This window comes from Rhamphochromis longiceps, linkage group LG13 (genome assembly GCF_057381845.1).
Source record: "Rhamphochromis longiceps isolate RC_006_pf linkage group LG13, R_longiceps_female_GT1.1, whole genome shotgun sequence".
Lineage (NCBI taxonomy): Eukaryota > Metazoa > Chordata > Actinopteri > Cichliformes > Cichlidae > Rhamphochromis > Rhamphochromis longiceps.
Window position 1 is genome coordinate 17,921,965 of NC_140569.1, and position 19,093 is coordinate 17,941,057.

A 19,093-nucleotide genomic window follows, 5' to 3' on the forward strand; every position below is an offset into this window, starting at 1 on the left:
AACACCCCTGCTGCCTTTCATTTGCCACTTTTGCTGGGATTGGGTCCAAGAGGCTGACCTGTGCTCTCTGTGGCATCCAGACTGCCTGCTAGCTGCTCCAGGAGGCGTGCCCTGGCTGCATTCCTGCGGTGTTTCTTGCCCTCGTAATGCTGCTGGGCCATCAGAGGGTTGTTGAACCAGGCTCCACACAGACAGCAATATTTCCCAGCCTCTCTCCCACCATTTCCACTGACCACCGCCATGGGCCAGGGTAGGGCAGGTGGAGGAGGGGGACACGACGCGGGGTCTGTGGGCAGTGGGGTGGAAGGGGAGGAATCTGGAAGCGGAAGTGAAAAGATAGGAGTTAGAGACAAGTCAAGGGTAAGATACTGTAGAAGGAAATGAGAACAGGAGAAGGAAAGGTAGAGTGAGGGAGGGAGGATATTAACATGAATTCAAATGCAAATCAAGCTCTAATGTGAAAATTACATGAAATGAAAATATTTTCATGAAACTCGTTAACATGAAAATTTGATGCATTTGCACAGATTCTCACGCACATACTCTTCGCAGACACATGAATTCTCAAATACATGCTTGAAAAACCAAATTTACATTTAAAAACTCCGTAATCAGATTGTACTCATCAAGGCTGAGAGCAAAGAGCAAATGGATTGCTGCGAGCCACATATGTGGAGCATAGATGAGGGCTGGAAGGAGGCCATCTGCACTCCGGGGTCCAGTCTGCAAGTGTTAGAGACTGGCTTCTGAACCTTCCTATTTTATCTTTTTTTTTCAACCTGTACCATCTTTCCTCTCCTCTCTTCTGCAAGGGAATAAAAAAAAAAAAAAAAAGAAACGGCAGATTTCCAGGTGACCTGCTACTCATGACATGGCACTGGTTACCATGGTGATTGCCCATTAATAGCCAACAGGCACGGACATGTCCACAGGACGGGGTTGTAGCTCTCACAGCGAAAACTGCGTACATGCGTGTGGCTACTCGTGTGTCTGTGTGTGAATGTGGGTGTTTGGGTGGCGGACACGCTTACAGCCACGCTTAAGAAAACGTGTGATGTCTTGTATATGTGTGCACGTGCATGTGTGTGTGTGTGTGTGTGTGTGTGTGAAAGAAGCTCCAGAATAAGCTGTTTGCATGTGTAAGGTACAGTATGTGTACCAAACAAATCATCCTGAGAAGGGATGGTAGGGAGGGGGTTATGTCCACAGCCAAATTGCGTGAGAAAGCTTACAGTGCCAGATGGCATGTCCAAATGTGCCGATTTGCCATCCACAATGTGTCAATGACTCTCGAGTTATACTGACTCTGAGTACACAGCCCCGATGCCGCACGTTTAGTTCACATTTTATATCACAAACAAAATCCCACTCACACATGCTTTGAAGCTCAGATGAGTCATATCACTTCTTTCACAACAACCATCGTCTCACTGCTAACAAATGCCCGCATGAATCCTTGACCAGTGACCACGGGTGTGAGGTGGGTTCATTTATGTGTCTTTTTTAGTGTGGGGGGCCTGCGCCGGATTGACTCCAGCCCTTTGAGCTGATTGGCTCCTCATACCTTGATGTGTCTTCAGGCTCTGTTCACATAGTTACTGTATCTATGGCTGTGTCTCTGTTCATCTCACCAACCACACCCACTCATATTCCCTTTGCTTGTGTTTGCCATCGTCTCACTTTCAAAACTCAACCCTGCAACTCTCTTACTGTCATTTTATTTTATTGCTCAAAGCTCAGAGGCAATTCCATCATCAAATCTCCGGTGTAGCATTCATGTGTGCTTGCGTGTGCCAGTGCGTAAATGATACTCCTCGGTTCTGACAGCTCTACGGAACTGCATGTGATGAGCAGCAACAGGGAGAGACCCTGTGATGTTTTTTCTCCTCTCTTTCCCTTGTTGCACCACCACTTCTCCTCTCCTGACTGTGATCTCTGCACAGTGGAGCAGAAATAAGTGTTTTTCACAGAGTGGGGCACAGGCAGTGTGCACGATAGTGTGTGTTCTGGAGGAAGAGGTGTTGGGTTGAAGTGTATGGGGATGTGATGCGCATCGGGGAGGGAGCGCAGGTACGATCTCTGCTCTCCACCGCTCAAAGGCTTCTCCAACACACACGGACTCTACTATTTCTAACCTCACTGTGTTGTATGTTTGTGGGAATATGCGTTAGTGTGTTTGTTAGTGTCCAAGTGTCCTGAGATGCAAGTGAATGCCATGAGTGCCTGCGCCAGTCATCCTGCCATTGTGTTTTTCTAATAATGATTGTGCGTGCATGTGTGTGTTTCTATGTCCATGTGTGCTCAAGCCTGTCAGCTTGGCTGTGCATCTTCTGTGGCGCGCTCATCTCGGAATGATCATGAAGGGTTCTTTTTGACTCTAATCTCTCCTGAAATCCTCTTCTTCTCTCCCAGGTCACTCTTTCTCTCTTCTTGTTCTCTTGTTTCTTTTCCTTCAGGTCCTACTGTCACAAAACGAAGCAAACTGCACGACAGTGCCTGTACAGAAGTGACACTTTTCCCAAAAGTAGGCCAGAGTTTAGCAAAAGTCACTCAGGGGCTTGATTATAACACTCCATTTTGTAGCGATTGTGCCTTTATAGCTGTGAGAGTTTCCCCTTTGAATCCAATTTGAATCACATTATGTAAAGCTCCCCTGGAGTCAACTTAGCAGCACAGACACTTAAAAACACACTAATCTTGAACAATCTTGTGCTTCAACAAAAAAAATATCAATCAGCAGATGTCTTGATTTGATAAAAAACACATTTTATTAATCAGGAGACTTTTATAAATTAATGTTTCTCTGTGTGCCTCATCTGCTAAGTTTTACTTCTTGGGCCTCTGGCATGTTGCCATTTTCAAACACATTTCCCCCTGAATCCCAGGCTAGTAGTTTTGACTGAACCATCACTAAAGCTCTCCAAATCCACTTCAGATAAAAAAAAATAAAGCCTTTGAAGTAAAAATAGTTCTCAGTTCAGTAAAACATGTCACAAAGAGGGGATGTATACGAGCAGAGGTGAGAGTCTATTTGACAACTGAGTTATGGTCTCTAGTGACGACAGGCTTTTTGTGTTAAGATCAGGAATGAGAACTTATAGATGCATAGCTTAGCATGGAAGAATAATAGATTGTGTTCTGTCTGTTATGTATTGCTGAATGATTGAAAGAATGAATGCTATACTGGTGCATCAAATAGTCTGGTTGAGATTTCATGATTGAAAGGAATTTTTAACATACCTTTTAAATGCTAAAGAGACAAAATGCCTAGTGTAGCGGTCTAAGAGCTTTAAATGTGTTATTTTATTAACCAGAATAAAGTTAACACTTCTGATTCAAGGTTCTAATCATCCATCCATCCGCTTATCCTTTTCAGGGTCGCGGGGGCCTATCCCAGCTGTCATAGGGCGAGAGGCGGGGACACCCTGGACAGGTCGCCAGGCCAACACACAGAGACAGACAACCATTCGCACTCACTTTCACACCTAGTGGCAATTTGGATAATCCAATTAACCTATCCCCACAAGTTGCATGTCTTTGGACAGTGGGAGGAAGCCAGAGTACCCGGAAAGAACCCACGCAAACACGGGGAGAACATGCAAACTCCACACAGAAAGACCCCGGCCTGATGGTGGAATTGAACTCAGGACCTTCTTGCTGTGTGGCAACAGTGCTAACCACCTTGCCATCGTGCTGCCCTAATCATCTGATTCTAATCATATGATGTAAAAAAGAATATAAGCCAAAAATTAATGATTCAAACTGTCAAATTTTGAAACATAGACATGTATAAGAGCCCACGTGGAGAGACAGCATCCTGTGAAGCTCACCATTGACAGCATTTAAAGTTGTTGCCACAAAAAACACCATCAGGACAGAACATGTTTTTGCAGCTAGCTTGTTAGCTGGTAGCTGGTAGTCTGTTGACTGCTGGAAGGGGCTTTGTCTCTCATCAACAACAGTAAAGAAAGATGGAGGATGAGGCAAAGAGAGCAGAGATCCACCAAAAACAACTTGTGACCAAGAGCAGAGCTGTGTCTGCTGTTTGTTCCTTAAAGGAACAGTTTAATGCTCTTTTTACTTTGCTGTCCGAAGCTCAAAGAATATTTGGACACTGCCTTGACTTCTTCTGCTGCTGTGACTGCTGTAACAGAAACAAAGCACTGTGACTGGTTTTTTAAACTTTTTGAGGCAAGCCAATATTTCAACGCAAAACAGCTTCTGTTGTTGGGCACATCTTTTTTCGATTTTATTCTCAGTAATTTCACTTTTGACAATCTATTTGCTGCATCTGGACCTCTGACATGTAATTTTCTTTTTTTGCAAGACTCGCCTGTCCACTACCATATGCCTTGCCCCTTTCCAACTATCAGACAACAAAAGTCCCTGCTGCGTGTGGTTCAAATCCAGCAAGCTTTTGAAATTGGCTGCGTTTCTGTCAGAATGGTTGTTTGGTTTCCAAGAGCCTCTTTATCTTGCCTGGCACTTTCTTAGCATTAGCAAACTTCTCACAGGTGATGCATTTGAATAGTGTTGACACCTCTGTAGCCAAGAGACATGCAGCTTTTGTGATAGTGTCTGCTGACAGTTTTTCTTTCTCATTTCTAAAAGTTGTGTGTCTTCTGCAGTGAGGTAGTTACTCAACACAAGAAAATGATGCGTTTTTTTCCCCTTATTAACTTCCTTGGTGTCATTCAGGGCCTTTGATGTATCACACACGGATAAATCCCACCATCCAGCAACTGCAAAATGAGACTGGAGTTCCCTTTATTTATAACTATAACTATGGCTGTCATAAAGTCTCACAACACACCAGGATTTGGCTCAAAGGCACACTAGCGTGCCTTACTACACCATTTGCAAACTGCTGCACAGCTTTAGTACGTTAAGTTAAATATCTGAGTTTAATCTTTATGTAAAAGTCTAACACAGGTCAATATAACAACTAGACTGTGTGCGATACCTGTGTTTGTGGGGTTGGCTATGGCTGTGGGTACACTGGGTGGCTCCCCCAGCACCAGGCGGACTCTCTTGGCATGGGTTTTGCCCTGGTAGTGGGACTGTGCCACAATTGCAGAGGTGAAGAACATGTTACACAGGGTACAGCACTTGTTCCTGTCCACTTCTGTCTCTGCACAGTCCTATAGCAGAAACAGAGGAAGAGAAATGGTAAAAGAAAGTGTCAGAGGGGTGAAGAGAGGTGTTGAGAGAGAAAAATAAATCAAAGTACAAGAGAGTATAGCGAGTGGAGAGGTGTAGGCTGATGACGAAGGGAATGGTGTGAAAAAAGGCAGGGAGAGGTAAAAGTGAGAAAAAGAAGAGAGACGGGGGGGATAGAAAGATGTAGACTTTACACTGACCTCACTGGGCTTTTTCTCTCTCACTTCCTCTCACACACACATACACACACACACACTCACACACACACACACGTGCACACATGAAGGCAAAGAGAGGACTAATCAAATATTCATCTGTCTCTCTGGGCTGAGATTGTGGCTTCGGCCTTTCACCGCAGCTGGTTCATTACTAATGATGAGGGAGAGTTGCTCCCTACGGAAGAGAGAGAATACAAACAAAAAGACCAACCAACCACCTGATTGACACAAACATGCAACCACACACACACACACACACACACACATTCTTTCATCCATCATGAAGTATACTGATTTGCGGTTAGGCAATAAACATTTGCCTAACCCCAGTCTTGCCCTAAATCTAACCTAGCCTCAACCTTAAACCAATCCACACAGAGGGACTATGACGATACATTTATGTACTCACAGGATGAGTAATACATGCACGCATGTACTTTACTTTGAGCCTTGTCCTGAACACTCAGAAACACTTTAAAGCCTACTAGAATGTGCAACATATCACACATATGACATATGCTGCAAATAACTGTCAATGTCAGTCTTTGTGGTATCTCTCTCTCTCTATCTATCTATCGATACATATTTTAACAGGGACATAGAACAGGGACAGGTCAGAGTAATATCTGATATTCCAGAAACAGAGACACTGTCATTAGAAGTCTTTATGGTTTATATATATATATATATATATATATATACTACTACACCCAGCACGCCCCTGCGGGCGGTTTATCCTTCAAGCTCGGGTCCTCTACCAGAGGCCTGGGAGCTTGAGGGTCCTGCGCAGTATCTTAGCTGTTCCCAGGACTGCGCTCTTCTGGACAGAGATCTCCGATGTTGTTCCTGGGATCTGCTGGAGCCACTCGCCTAGCTTGGGAGTCACCGCACCTAGTGCTCCGATTACCACGGGGACCACCGTTACCTTCACCCTCCACATCCTCTCGAGCTCTTCTCTGAGCCCTTGGTATTTCTCCAGCTTCTCGTGTTCCTTCTTCCTGATATTGCTGTCATTCGGAACCGCTACATCGATCACTACGGCCGTCTTCTTCTGTTTGTCTACCACCACTATGTCCGGTTGGTTAGCCACCACCATTTTGTCCGTCTGTATCTGGAAGTCCCACAGGATCTTAGCTCGGTCATTCTCCACCACCCTTGGGGGCATCTCCCATTTTGACCTCGGGACTTCCAGATTATACTCGGCACAGATGTTCCTGTACACTATGCCGGCCACTTGGTTATGGCGTTCCATGTATGCCTTGCCTGCTAGCATCTTGCACCCTGCTGTTATGTGCTGGATTGTCTCTGGGGCATTTTTACACAGCCTGCACCTGGGGTCTTGCCTGGTGTGATAGACCCCAGCCTCTATGGATCTTGTGCTCAGAGCTTGTTCTTGTGCTGCCATGATTAGTGCCTCTGTGCTGTCTTTCAGCCCAGCTTTGTCCAGCCACTGGTAGGATTTCTGGATATCAGTCACCTCCTCTATCTGCCGGTGGTACATACCGTGCAGGGGCCTGTCCTTCCATGATGGTTCCTCGTCTCCCTCCTCTTTCTTGGGTTTCTGCTGCCTGAGGTATTCACTGAGCACTCGGTCAGTTGGGGCCATCTTCCCAATGTATTCTTGGATGTTCGTTGTCTCATCCTGGACTGTGGTGCTGACACTCACCAGTCCCCGGCCCCCTTCCATGCGCTTAGCGTACAGCCTCAGGGTGCTGGACTTGGGGTGAAACCCTCCATGCATGGTAAGGAGCTTTCTTGTCTTTATGTCAGTGGCTTCTATCTCCTCCTTTGGCCAGCCTATTACCCCAGCAGGGTACCTGATCACGGGCAGGGCGTACGTGTTGATGGCCCGGATCTTGTTCTTACCATTCAGCTGACTCCTGAGGACTTGCCTGACCCTCTGCAGGTACTTGGTGGTTGCAACTTTTCTAGCGGCCTCTTCATGGTTCCCATTCACCTGCGGGATCCCCAAGTACTTGTACCTGTCCTCTATGTCTGCAATGTTGCCTTCTGGTAGTTCAATCCCCTCAGTTCTGACTAACTTCCCTCTCTTTGTTACCATCTGACTACACTTCTCCAGTACACTATATATATATATATATATATATATCTATATATCCATCCATTCGCTTCCGCTTATCCTTTTCAGGGTCGCGGGGGGCGCTGGAGCCTATCCCAGCTGTCATAGGGCAAGAGGCGGGGTACACCCTGGACAGGTCGCCAGTCTGTCGCAGGGCCAACACACAGGGACAGACAACCATTTGCACTCACATTCATTCGAACATTCACACCTAGTGACAATTTGGATTAATCAATTAACCTATCCCCACAAGTTGCATGTCTTTGGACGGTGGGAGGAAGCCGGAGTACCCGGAGGGAACCCACGCAAACACGGGGAGAACATGCAAACTCCACACAGAAAGACCCCGGCCTGATGGTGGAATTGAACTCAGGACCTTCTTGCTGTGCGGCAACAGTGCTAACCACCGTGCCACCGTGCTGCATCTATCTATCTATCTATCTATCTATCTAAGCTTTGAGAAAGGTACCTTCTTGTTTCACTATGTCAATGACTTGTTAAAATCAGCTCCGTGCCTTAAATCAACCTAAAAATGGAGCTCGCACGACTGAATTACAAGTCAGCAGAGGAGAGCTCTTTATCTCTCATATCCAAGCTGTCCAACTGACCATTTTCATTCAGCTTTAACTAGACTAGGTCAAAGGGTCCCTACACACTATTACTACTTTCATTATTTGCCAGTCAAGAGCAAAGAATTCGTTAGTGCAGAGAAAGCAAAACATTTTAAGACAAGACAAGAATTGTATATCGATTTCTTTCTGTTACATGTTTGCTGGGAAGCATCAGGACCCATGCACTTAGAAAGATGCCCCCCAGGCAACCCCGGTAAGTGGTTTGAGTGATCTGTTTTTAATGTGCCTTCATAGTCTTATCTTACCCTTGTATTCAGTGCTGTCCACTTTTACAAAGGACACTTTAAAGAAACAGCTGTAGACAGTGTCTACGCATTAGTCTCTAGTTCTGCTAATGCTTTAGCATCTCAAACGAGTCAAATCCAGGTGCCAGAATTTGCGGATAGCCCTTGCCACACGACTGGAGGCTGTTATAGCAACGTTTCTATGTCTTCCTTGAACTCTTCGCATTGAATCTCCACCTTCTGTCTGTTCATCCGGGCTTTCTTTCTTTTTCTTTTCACACCAGTGCACATTTTAGTCCAGGTGTTAATTCGGGTTGGAGGAGAGAGAGACCTCACTCTCGGTGAGAGTACAATAATAGAAATGTGTCTGAGACACCACATCTGAGTATGTGGGTGCACGCGGTGCGTGTGTTTGTGCATCTGCATGTGTGCCTTATGTCAGCTCTGGTTAGCATCAGGGACACTGGATGTGAGAGTTAAGGACACCTTTACCTTGCAGGCTTAGCTTTGTCTCTCAGCTGTCCTATCTCTCTCTCGCTCCTTCTTCTTACTTTTTTGTCTCTCTGCCTTGCCTTCACTCTTAGCTTTTTTCTATATCTCTTTGCCTCCCTCCATCCTCTATCCCCCTCTGGGCTCCAGTCTCAGTGACTCTGTGTGTTGTGGGATGAAATATTTATCTGTATTGGCAGGCCCGCGCAACCGCCTCTCCTCCTTCCTCTTCCCTCCTCCCGCCTCGCCTCCTCTCCTCTTCACTGACTCTCCCTGCTGTGATCATGTTAAAGGCTTGCTATGAACTGTCCCAGACCTCCCCCCCCCCATCACCATTAGCATTAGACCTACACTGTTATCTTGCTCTGCCAATATCATCCGCCAATATTGAACTCTGTATTATTTACGGTATTGAACACACTAACGGTATTAGTTATACAATTTTTTATTTTTTATTTTTTAAATTAATGGAGCATATTTTAGAAACAGTGTCATCACACAGTTTTTCCAACAAATCAGGTTAGACTAAGACTCAAACCATTATCTGCACCACATGGAGCAGACTAAGCATTGCAGCTGAGCAGAAGAAGCTTGTGGACTATTTGACAACAGTAAGTTGCTAAATAAGCTCTAAAAATCTTATTGGAAAGCACTGTTAGCAAAGAATAACAGCTGATATTTCAATAATGGAATTTTAAGCTTTCTAGAAACTGATATGGAATTTTTATTAGTATCTTGGTTTCTTTACTAGCACATGCAGCACTGTCTAATGTGTATTTGCCATTTTGATTTTGTTGTATGTAAAGTAAAAAACAGCTTATCTATATTTATCCAGTGTTTTTTATTCATGATTGCAGCATGGGGCGACAGAGACTCTGTAAGGACAACTCTCCTCTTTTCTTCTCTTCTCTAGGAAACTTTTTTCTCTTACTCCATCTTTCCTTCTTGCCTACATTTCCCCTCCTTCCTCATTACCATATCTTCCCCACTGCCTCTCAGTTTTTGTGCCTCCTCTCATCTCCTTCGCTATTTGTCCCATTGTTCTGCTTTTCCACTTCCCCCTCACATACTCCCTTTTCCTTTTCCTTCCTTGGGCAGTGGTGTTGAGCTCTTGTTCTACTAAGATCTTGTTGTACCAGAAGGAGGAAGATAAACTGCAATAGGCTGATGTCCCATCCTTGTGTGTTTTGTGGTTTTTGTTTTTCCAGTTTTTGACTCAGGACAAAAAGCCTGAGCTGTTTCTCTGTGGCAGTCTGCAGCAGTCTAACCCGTCACAACAAGCACTAAAAAGTGAAGCAGTCGACAGAGATGGAACTGAAACACAAAGAAGCATCTACTCGAAAAAATCAAAGATGTTACACCAGGGATTTAGTGACAGTGCGGGGAATGTTTTAAACAATCTGAAGCATGTGTGGGTGACTGACATATGAATAATTGTCAGCTCATTACAGCTGCCACTCTACCAAACCACTTCAAACACTAAATAGCATCTCTGACTCACTGTTTTTCCTCCATCGTGCAGAAAGTCGTCACCTTTTCGCTTTCTTCGTTTTTGATTTCTAAATCTCTGCCATCGCTCATTACTGTGTTTCTCTCTGTTTTCCACACCTCACTGTCTCTACCTGTCGCACCTCGCGCATCTGTTGAGACCGATTTGGATGCGACCTAATTGTTGTGTGTGTTTTTGTTCGCACATGCCGCACATATGCCTGTTTGTCCGCTGCCTGACAGTGACGTCTGTATCGCAGATTTTGTTTTTTCTTTTTCATTTTTGTTTGGGTGGCTTCAATCTGCTCACTCACCTAACAATAGATTCCTAATTAGCTGTGTTTATCTTCCTCTCCTTCTGTTTTTCTTTTTTCTGCTCCTCCTCATTTCTCCCCACTGTTCTGTGTTGGGGCGCTGTGGGAAACATTGCTAAATATACTCGTGGAGCAGCTCAGGGAAACAGAGCTCTCATTTAGAGCTCGAGGATGCTCTGAAAGTGTAAATTAGAAGTAGTCACAGTGAAAATACAGCGGTAGAGGAGAATAAAAGGTCTGTCTTGCCCTTTGCGCAAGTGAAAAACTGCACAGATGGAGAGAGAGAACTGGGTGGAGAATAGGGCAGAAAAATGGATCATGTCTCCTCTTTCATCTGAGAGCACCTTGACGACCTACTTTCTCTGTTTGTTCTGTGACAAAAACTTTCACCTGTACACACAAGCACAAAAACCTTAAAGCATGGCATTTTACACTGACATTTCAATCACTCTGCAAAAAAAAAAAAAGGGGGGGGAAAGCATTTTCTGCAGTTCCCATTGGACTGCACCATGTCAATCAGCACAAAACAGGAGGGAAAAAACATTGGGATGAAGTCTAGAGAAAAGACGTGCAACGCTTCCCCTGGGAGAAAGAAAGATGAAAGAGATGAAAGAAGAAAAGTTTATTCCGAATTGAATGCTGACAGTTTCACCTCGGGAAATGAAATTAATCTCTGCTCATCTTACATCAGTTTTCCCGCCTTGTCAAATAATCAATGTCACATCTCTGCATGAAAGGTTATGAACAAAGTGCTAGCTGTGGCACTCACAGTAGGTTACAATATAGCAGATGTGGGATGTGTGTGTCTTTGTGCACACAGCCTATTTATGTGTGTTTAGTGTCCAATATGAGGTGAAATCCACAGTGGGCTGAGTCATGTCTTATTTGGTTTTTAGAGAGACAGATGGAGACGCAGGTGTGAATACATCCACAGTATGTGTGTGTGTTTGTGTGTGTGTGTGTACCCATAAGCCTTTGACATATTATATTATGCGTGTTTGCAGTGTTATGCGTTACCTTTTTACAACTTTTGTTGTGAACTATGGTTCCATTGGTTGAGCGAGGCCGAGGTCACACAGTCCTAGAGACTAACTAATGACCCTCTTAAAACCACAGGCCACTAGGGGAAAATGTACTATCCTTGACTGGTTTGTGAGTCAAATTGACAGTCTCTAGGTAAAATTGATCACAAAGAAGTATTTGGAGCTGCACCCAAAACCTCCTTGTGGTTCCAGTTTGCTTTCTACTTTTCCGTTTCACTAGTGCACCAGTATTTGGCAAGTATTTGCAGACAAGCTGGAGTCTACTAATGCAAATCGGCAAGTAACAAAAGCAATCACAGGGAGGTTTTTTTTGCGTGTGCAGCAAGCTTAGTGAAACCGATTTTACTAAACAACAGTCAGCAATCTCTAGCAACCACTTGCCATTCCCTAGAGACCGGTGGTTGCCACGGAGTCGCTGCTCAGTCACCGTCGCTGCTCGGTCTTTCATCCTTCATTACAAACCAAATCATAGTTAGTTTTTCTTAATTTCACTTTCCTTTTCAAAATATTGTCATACAGCTATTTGTGACACGTGTGTAGAAAGTAGGCAATATTTATAAAAAAAAATAAACAGGAGCTGGCCTTTATTTTTGTTCTAGTCTTTTGCCTATAAACTTCTTCAACCTTCTGACAGTTTAGATAACAGATCCTAAAGAGTGTATTTGAAATCTCATAGTTTTGGATTGATCTACTGATCTACATTTGATCTAAAAGAATGCTTCTTAAAATTTAAACGTATGCAATCATTGGGAAAAGAAAGACTGCATAGAAGGATAAAGGAAAAATGATCATGGCTCATGTGAAGGTAAACAGTGGGGGAACAAACCAGTCCATGGACCAAATAACGTAAGTCTGTCGAGAAGCATAGTTTAAACACCACCACTTGGTTGCTCAAGCTCTAGGGCTTGAAACTGTTAATCCAGGTCTGTTTTTATGTTTTAGTCTCGCTGGATTTATTTTCTGAAAACTTTAGAGACTTTCACCCTCTTCACCTCTCCCTCTCTCTCTCTCTGGAATTGCTAGATTTGTCAGTTAGTTTTAAAACCTTTATTTTTCCACCAGCTGTGTCCTCACAGTGTGCACGGTATGTGATTTTAGTGTGTGAGTGTATATTTTATGCCACATGGGACGAGCCAGATAATTGGGACACACAATGTAATATTGTAAATCTTCCTTTACACAATAGTCAATTACACACACACACACACACACACACACACAAATTAATCATTACCAAAATAGCAGTTATACTTAATGTTTGAAGCCCAACAATTCAATGTAGGGTACAAATGCCATCTCAGCATTTGCCACAGTTACAGAATGGGGCTCTAGAAACAGGGACACAATGGCTTTCCGACTGCACATGCACACGGACAGACACACAAACATTGGTAATGCACTGACCTCCTTTGCTATGGCCTGCAATAGTCAGATACAGAGCTGCTTGGCGCTGTTTGCCTTCACTAAATGTGACCAGAAGCAGGCATAACCTCTCTTGGGAGAATTATAGCCCACAACTGCATACAAGAGATCAAATATTCCCATGAGCGCTTGGACACAATGGTTAAGGATGAAAGTGGACGAGCCTTGCAAAGGATTAGACTAAAGCTAATCAAAAACTTAGGTTTTTGTCATACACATGTGATAAAGGACATTCAAAATAAATGCCTTTATTCATACTAGAGTTTCCATTTAACTGCAATGCAGAAAATTATTTCGATTTATTTAGTTCATCAGTAAATATTTAATACATTTTGACATACATGTAAAAACTACAGCAGCTATGGTGATAGTGTACCTCAAACACACTTAAATTTCTCAATCAAAACATTTTTTTTGTGTTTAAGCTCTTTATTTAAAACACAAGATATTTTGCATGGTAGCAAAATGTCATGCCATATATCCCATAACCTAATAAACAAAACAAAAACAAAAAACTGCAAATGGGACAGTGATTGTTTATTTCTAAACAAAAAATCCCAAGTATTCCATTTATCCAAATGTTTTATAATGTAAAAACAGCAATTCACATTATTATTTTGTCTTGTACTGACCTTCCTACAATCCATAATGAAATGAAAAGTGCCATTGTGCACAAATATGTAAAGTACTCAATTTAGTTTACACTGGGCCAGCCGTGGTTAAACTAAATATGAGCTTCAACATGAAACATGAAAAAACAGCACTCTGAAATGTGCAACTATGTGTTTTAAACCAAAACCAAAAGTCTTTTAGCACTCTGGTGCCTCAGTGCTCCAATTCTGTTTGTGACATAGACCTTAACTGCTTTCCACGTCCTTTGTTCAAGTTCTTTTGGTGAAGTTTCAATACACGCAATCCACCTTACCAGGAACTTTGCCACCTTCTAGGAACCTTTTCTCTTTTTTTCTACAGCAAGAGTCTCTGCTGCAGACCAGCCTCTCTTCTGTGAAGCTCCTGAGAACAAACAAAAGTATTAATAGTAATAATTAATTTTAATTGAAGGGGCCTGTGAGGTGAAGTGATATTTCTGATGCTAGTGATTTCGAGAGCATAGTGGTGAAACTAGTGTGAGGGACAGACAAGAAAATAGGAAACCGAACAAGTAAAATACAACATGTGAACAAGTGAAATAAAAAGTAGCCCTCATTTATTTTTGCCATTTCAGGGGAGATATTGTACTGCATGTACATATCTCAAAACTGACAAACTCCAGTCCTCGAGGGCTAGTATCCTGCTTGTTTTTGAGATATCCCTGCCCTACCTGCTGCCGATTACCTGGATCAGGTGTGCTTTGCCAATAAGAAGCTACAAGGGCAGGTTAGTTGGAAAACAAGCAGGACAGCGGCCCTCGAGGCCTGGAGTTCGACACCTGTGCTGTATGGTGTTATACAAATGCTGTAATATCTCAAACATACTTCCAGAGCTAAATAAAAACCTGTACAGTACCATAACAATCTTTTAACTGTGTTCAACAAATTCATCAACTGAAGATAAAATTGTTTCAGGCATGTTACGAACTGTCCGTGTGTTTGTTTGTGCAGGTGCTGTGTTTTTGTCTATGTTAATTTAGCTGTGCCAGGGCCCTGTTCCGATTGGTGCATGGACTTACTGCCCCGGCGTGATTGGATCCAGCTGGAGGACCCGCCCAATAAAAGGAGGCTGGAGTGCTACAGCGGGAGAGGTCCTCGCGTCTCTCCTCATCACCCAGCAGTAGTCCTGTGGTAGCCGCTGGCTGCAGTATACGTGCGAGAATTGTGGAAGTGGAGTGGGTAGGGGTGAGCTGCCGTTTATTTTGATCACCCGTTTTCTCCTGTTTTTGAGTTGGTTAAGGAGGTCAGACTCTGTTTTTATTTTGACTTTATTTTGGTGAGGTCAGGGGTGCGGGATTTGTGTAGGTTTGTTTTGTTTATTGTTTTGGCCTTGGCTCACCCTGAAGTGTTGACACTCCCGTTTTGGTTCTCTTTATTCACCTTGTAAATAAATCACTTCACATCTAACGGATTTGTTGCATGTGACTGCTTGGGTCTTGGGGGGGGAAGCGAGTGCCTCGCTCATGTTATGGCCTGGCCCTAGACGGGTCGTAACAGGCAACAGGGAACAATGAAATAATTAAACCGTCGCCTGCAAAAGAATTTGGACAGTTAGGCCAAGTTCTTTGTTTTTGAGTCACATGAAGAGGTTTAATTTTCTTTGCTGTGGACTTTTGGTTTGACTTCAAAAGCTGAATATCAGACAGCAGATTTAAATAAAATGTAAATAAAATATCACCCTAGCTCTTGAGGTGTACATTTGTTGTAACAATACCTTTCAAAGGAGTATCACCCTCTGACTCGGTCCACCATGTTGTTGTGATCAAAGGGCCTGTTTAAACAAAACAAAACATTAAATTCAAATGCATAAATCTGGTCATTTCAGAAGTGAAGTGTTTATTAAGTGTGTCATAAATTAACAAGGAGATGGAGTCAGGCCTAATACCAAGATGGCGGCCCGTGCATCACACTAGGTACAGTGTCTCTTCACATTTTACAAGTTTGCTGTATTATTCCTGCTTATTTTGGGTCTGTTCTTGTAGAACAGCTTCGCTTTTACATATTACACCCGACTAGAGGTTTTGGATTTAGGATTACACAACTTCGACTGTTTTATCAGCAACCTTTGACTCATCCCGGAAATAAGAAGAACACCGATGCTTTTGCAGGCTGCTCGGCCAGCCGGAAGTGCTCGAAGACGGCACAGAGACTGTAAACAAAGGCAAGGGAAACACAGAGGGCTAACAGTTAATCTAAGGCTAACACCTGGTGAATAAAATGAATGAGTTATGACTGTGGATCACTAACAACAGGACACTAATGGATTGTAATGTCATGATAATAATGGAAACACAACTCTATCGAGCTAGTTGGACGCCACACTCTCCGGCGACTTCAGCTCAGCATTCAGTACAGTTATTCCCTCCAAACTCCATCATCAAGTCTGCAGATGATACTACGGTGATTGTCTCATCAGTGACAACGACGAGTCTGACTACAGGGAAGAAGTAAAGCACCTAGCTGTGTGCTGCTGACAATAACCTGCTTCTGAATACCAGCAAAACCAAAGAGCTCATTGTGGACTTCAGGAGGGAGAAAACAGACACCCATGTCCCCATCTACATAAATGGAACAGCTCTTGAACGGGCCTCCAGCTTCAAGCTCTTGGGGACCCACATCTGAGAATCTGTCCTGGTCAACTAACACCTCCAGCCTGGTCAAGAAGGCCCATCAGCGCCTCTTTTTGTTGAGGACACTGAAGAAGAATCACCTGTCTGCTGACATACTGCGTAACTTCCACCGCTGTGCGATAGAGAGCATCCTGACCAACTGTGTAACTGGTATAAGAATTGCGCTGTTGCTGACCGCAAGGTACTGCAGCGGGTAGTGAAAATGCATTACAGGAACTCCACCTCCTGCCACTGAGGATGTCCAAGAGAAGAGATGTCTATGTCAAGCACGCATCGTTCTCAGGGACTCCTCTCATCCTGCCAATAATAATAATAATAAATATCATAATGTTAGGCAATGATAAGAAAATGAAATATCGCGATAGAAAATGGGTAAAACGCGTTTTGTTGTTTTCATATGCATATGGCGGAAAAAGCATGGCGGCGACGGAGAATGAGAAGGGAGAAAGCGGATGGCTGAATGAATCAGATGAACCAGAATTGGTTTGTAAAAATGGTGCAATTTCAGTGGTGTGGAACTGGTTTGGCTTTCGTCCGTCAGATACACACCAGAGCACATTTTTTGGTAGAGCATGCAAATTGGCCGTCGTTATTACCGAACCAATTTTATGTCGTACATGGCGCTCAAAAATCTGTCAAAAATGTTTTAGTACGACTTTGCTAAGCTACAGAGTCGCACCGCTTGATGGATTGTCAGAGCATTACGGCTACCGTCGTCAGGAGCCTCGTAACACGTACTGTGCTTCAACATAATATTACCACATTTTGTGTATAACCTCTTTTTAAGTTTTGTGGTTACTATACATGGTTGTGCTGAGTATATGTCGGCCAATTTCCACTGGAAATTAGTGATGGGATTTCCGGCTCTTTTTAGAGATCCGGCTCTTTCGGTTTGGCTCACTAAAAAGAGCCGGCTCTTTCGGCTCCGAACCGGCTCTTCAGGTTGTTTTGTTGCTTTAATTAATTTATTATTAACAATAATATAAAATTATGCACAAAAGGAATTACTAACGTAAAAAAAAGGGGTTTTATTTGTATATGTTTATATATAAATATATGCAGTGGCCCCTAGAGACAAAACACGTACAAACTCCAAAACACATTTCTAGCATGAACGGAACTTCCAAAGCAGAGCTACTAGATCACTTAAATTACACAATTGAAAGCATATGTGTATTGTTTGTGTATTTATACACAGGCACTCATATATATTCAAATAATTTTAAAAAAAAGTTCATTTACCTGTTACTACCACACACCAAATCCGGTCGTTGGTACTTGCTGGCTTGTGTAGCCACTAGGTAACAAAAGCTCAACACTACGCCCAGCATCCTGGAGCACTTCTGTTGTCTTTTGTATGTGTTTTGAGTTTTTATGTGCTTCTGAGTTTTTTGTACGTGTTTTGGAGTTTTTACGTGTTTTGGAGTTTGTACGTGTTTTTACGTGTTTTGGAGTTTGTACGTGCTTCAGAGTTCGTACGTGATTTGAAGTTTGTATGTGCTTTGTCTGTAGGGGCCACTGTAAATATACTTTTATTTTTTCACTCCACATAAAATGTAATAAATAAATCATATAATACAAAAATCAACTATTCACATTTCAACTTTTAACTATTTAAATTTTCAGCTTTTTCCTTTTACAAATTTAAAGTGAAAACAACACAAAACACTGCAAACCACAACACAATTAAATATAAATTATAATATGAAAACAAAAAGAAGATGCATATTCTCTGTCATATGGGCCTGCATGAATAAACTTTATGAATCCTTTATCATCTGCAACCGAAAATAGTTGTGGATGATTACTATACCTTTCTAATGTGACGTTGTTGTCCCTGGCTCTCTTTCTCTCTCTCTCCCTCTGGCTCTGTTCCTGTGCTACTGAGTGTAACTACCGCCCCTCCCCCCTCTGCCCAGCATAAAGCACAAGGCTCAGGTGCGAAGTGAAGCGGAAAAAAAGCGCGAGAGAGAGAGAGAGAGGGTGAGAGAAAGAAAAAAAAAAAAACCCACGTGACGGCTCGCGATAAGGAGCCGGCTCGCATCGTTCACGTCAAAGAGCCATTTCGTTTGCGAATGACCCATCACTACTGGAAATGCCTTTTGTTAAACTGTCAGCAAGGAATTTGCATTTGCAATGTTAAATTTTTATATAACTTTAATGCACATAAAAAACAGCTGCTTGTTTAAGTGAAAATTTATTGATGAGGTTTTTTTGCACTAATAAAGTTGTGGATTTGGAAAGTATTTTGTCTAGTGTCAATTATATCGTCAGTTATATCGTTATCGCAAATTTTCAAATGTATATCGTGATAAATATTTTTGGTCATATCGCCCTGCTCTAGTTCATATGTTGATTAATGGTTTTCTTTCGTTTTTGATCTACTGCAGAATATTTTTATAAAATCCCAGGCCAGGAAAATCGCCTTCATGTTTTTCTGTGTTTTATCCTCATTTACTTTGACACAAAGGCATCTGATGTGATGCTCACACCTTTGATAAAGTCAAGTGTCAGCTTTCATGATCTGAATTATGATATTTCTGACTATCTGAGGCAAAATTTCCCCAATTCAAATCAAATTGAATCGAAAATAATCGACGCGGGACCTTGTGAATCGGAATCAAATCGATTCTAGAAATCAGTGACGATACCCAGCCCTACTGTTTTACCTCTATGGCCTCAAATTGTGGTCATAATTTTTTTGTACCAGGATTTGTTTGTGCAAAAAGAATCCCTGTGTACG

At 42.8% G+C, this 19,093-nt stretch overlaps 1 protein-coding gene across 1 annotated transcript in view; it reads right to left on the reverse strand.

Moving 5' to 3' along the window:
* The window catches only part of LOC146655638 (zinc finger matrin-type protein 4), an 80,357-nt gene that overhangs the window by 20,878 nt on the left and 40,386 nt on the right, over nt 1-19,093 (reverse strand). Inside the window, exons 4-5 of the mRNA XM_085428339.1 lie at nt 4,964-5,141; nt 59-316 (exon numbers count right to left, since the gene is read on the reverse strand). Of these exons, the coding sequence (XP_085284465.1) occupies nt 59-316; nt 4,964-5,141 (436 nt within the window). The remainder of the gene's footprint in view (nt 1-58; nt 317-4,963; nt 5,142-19,093) is intronic.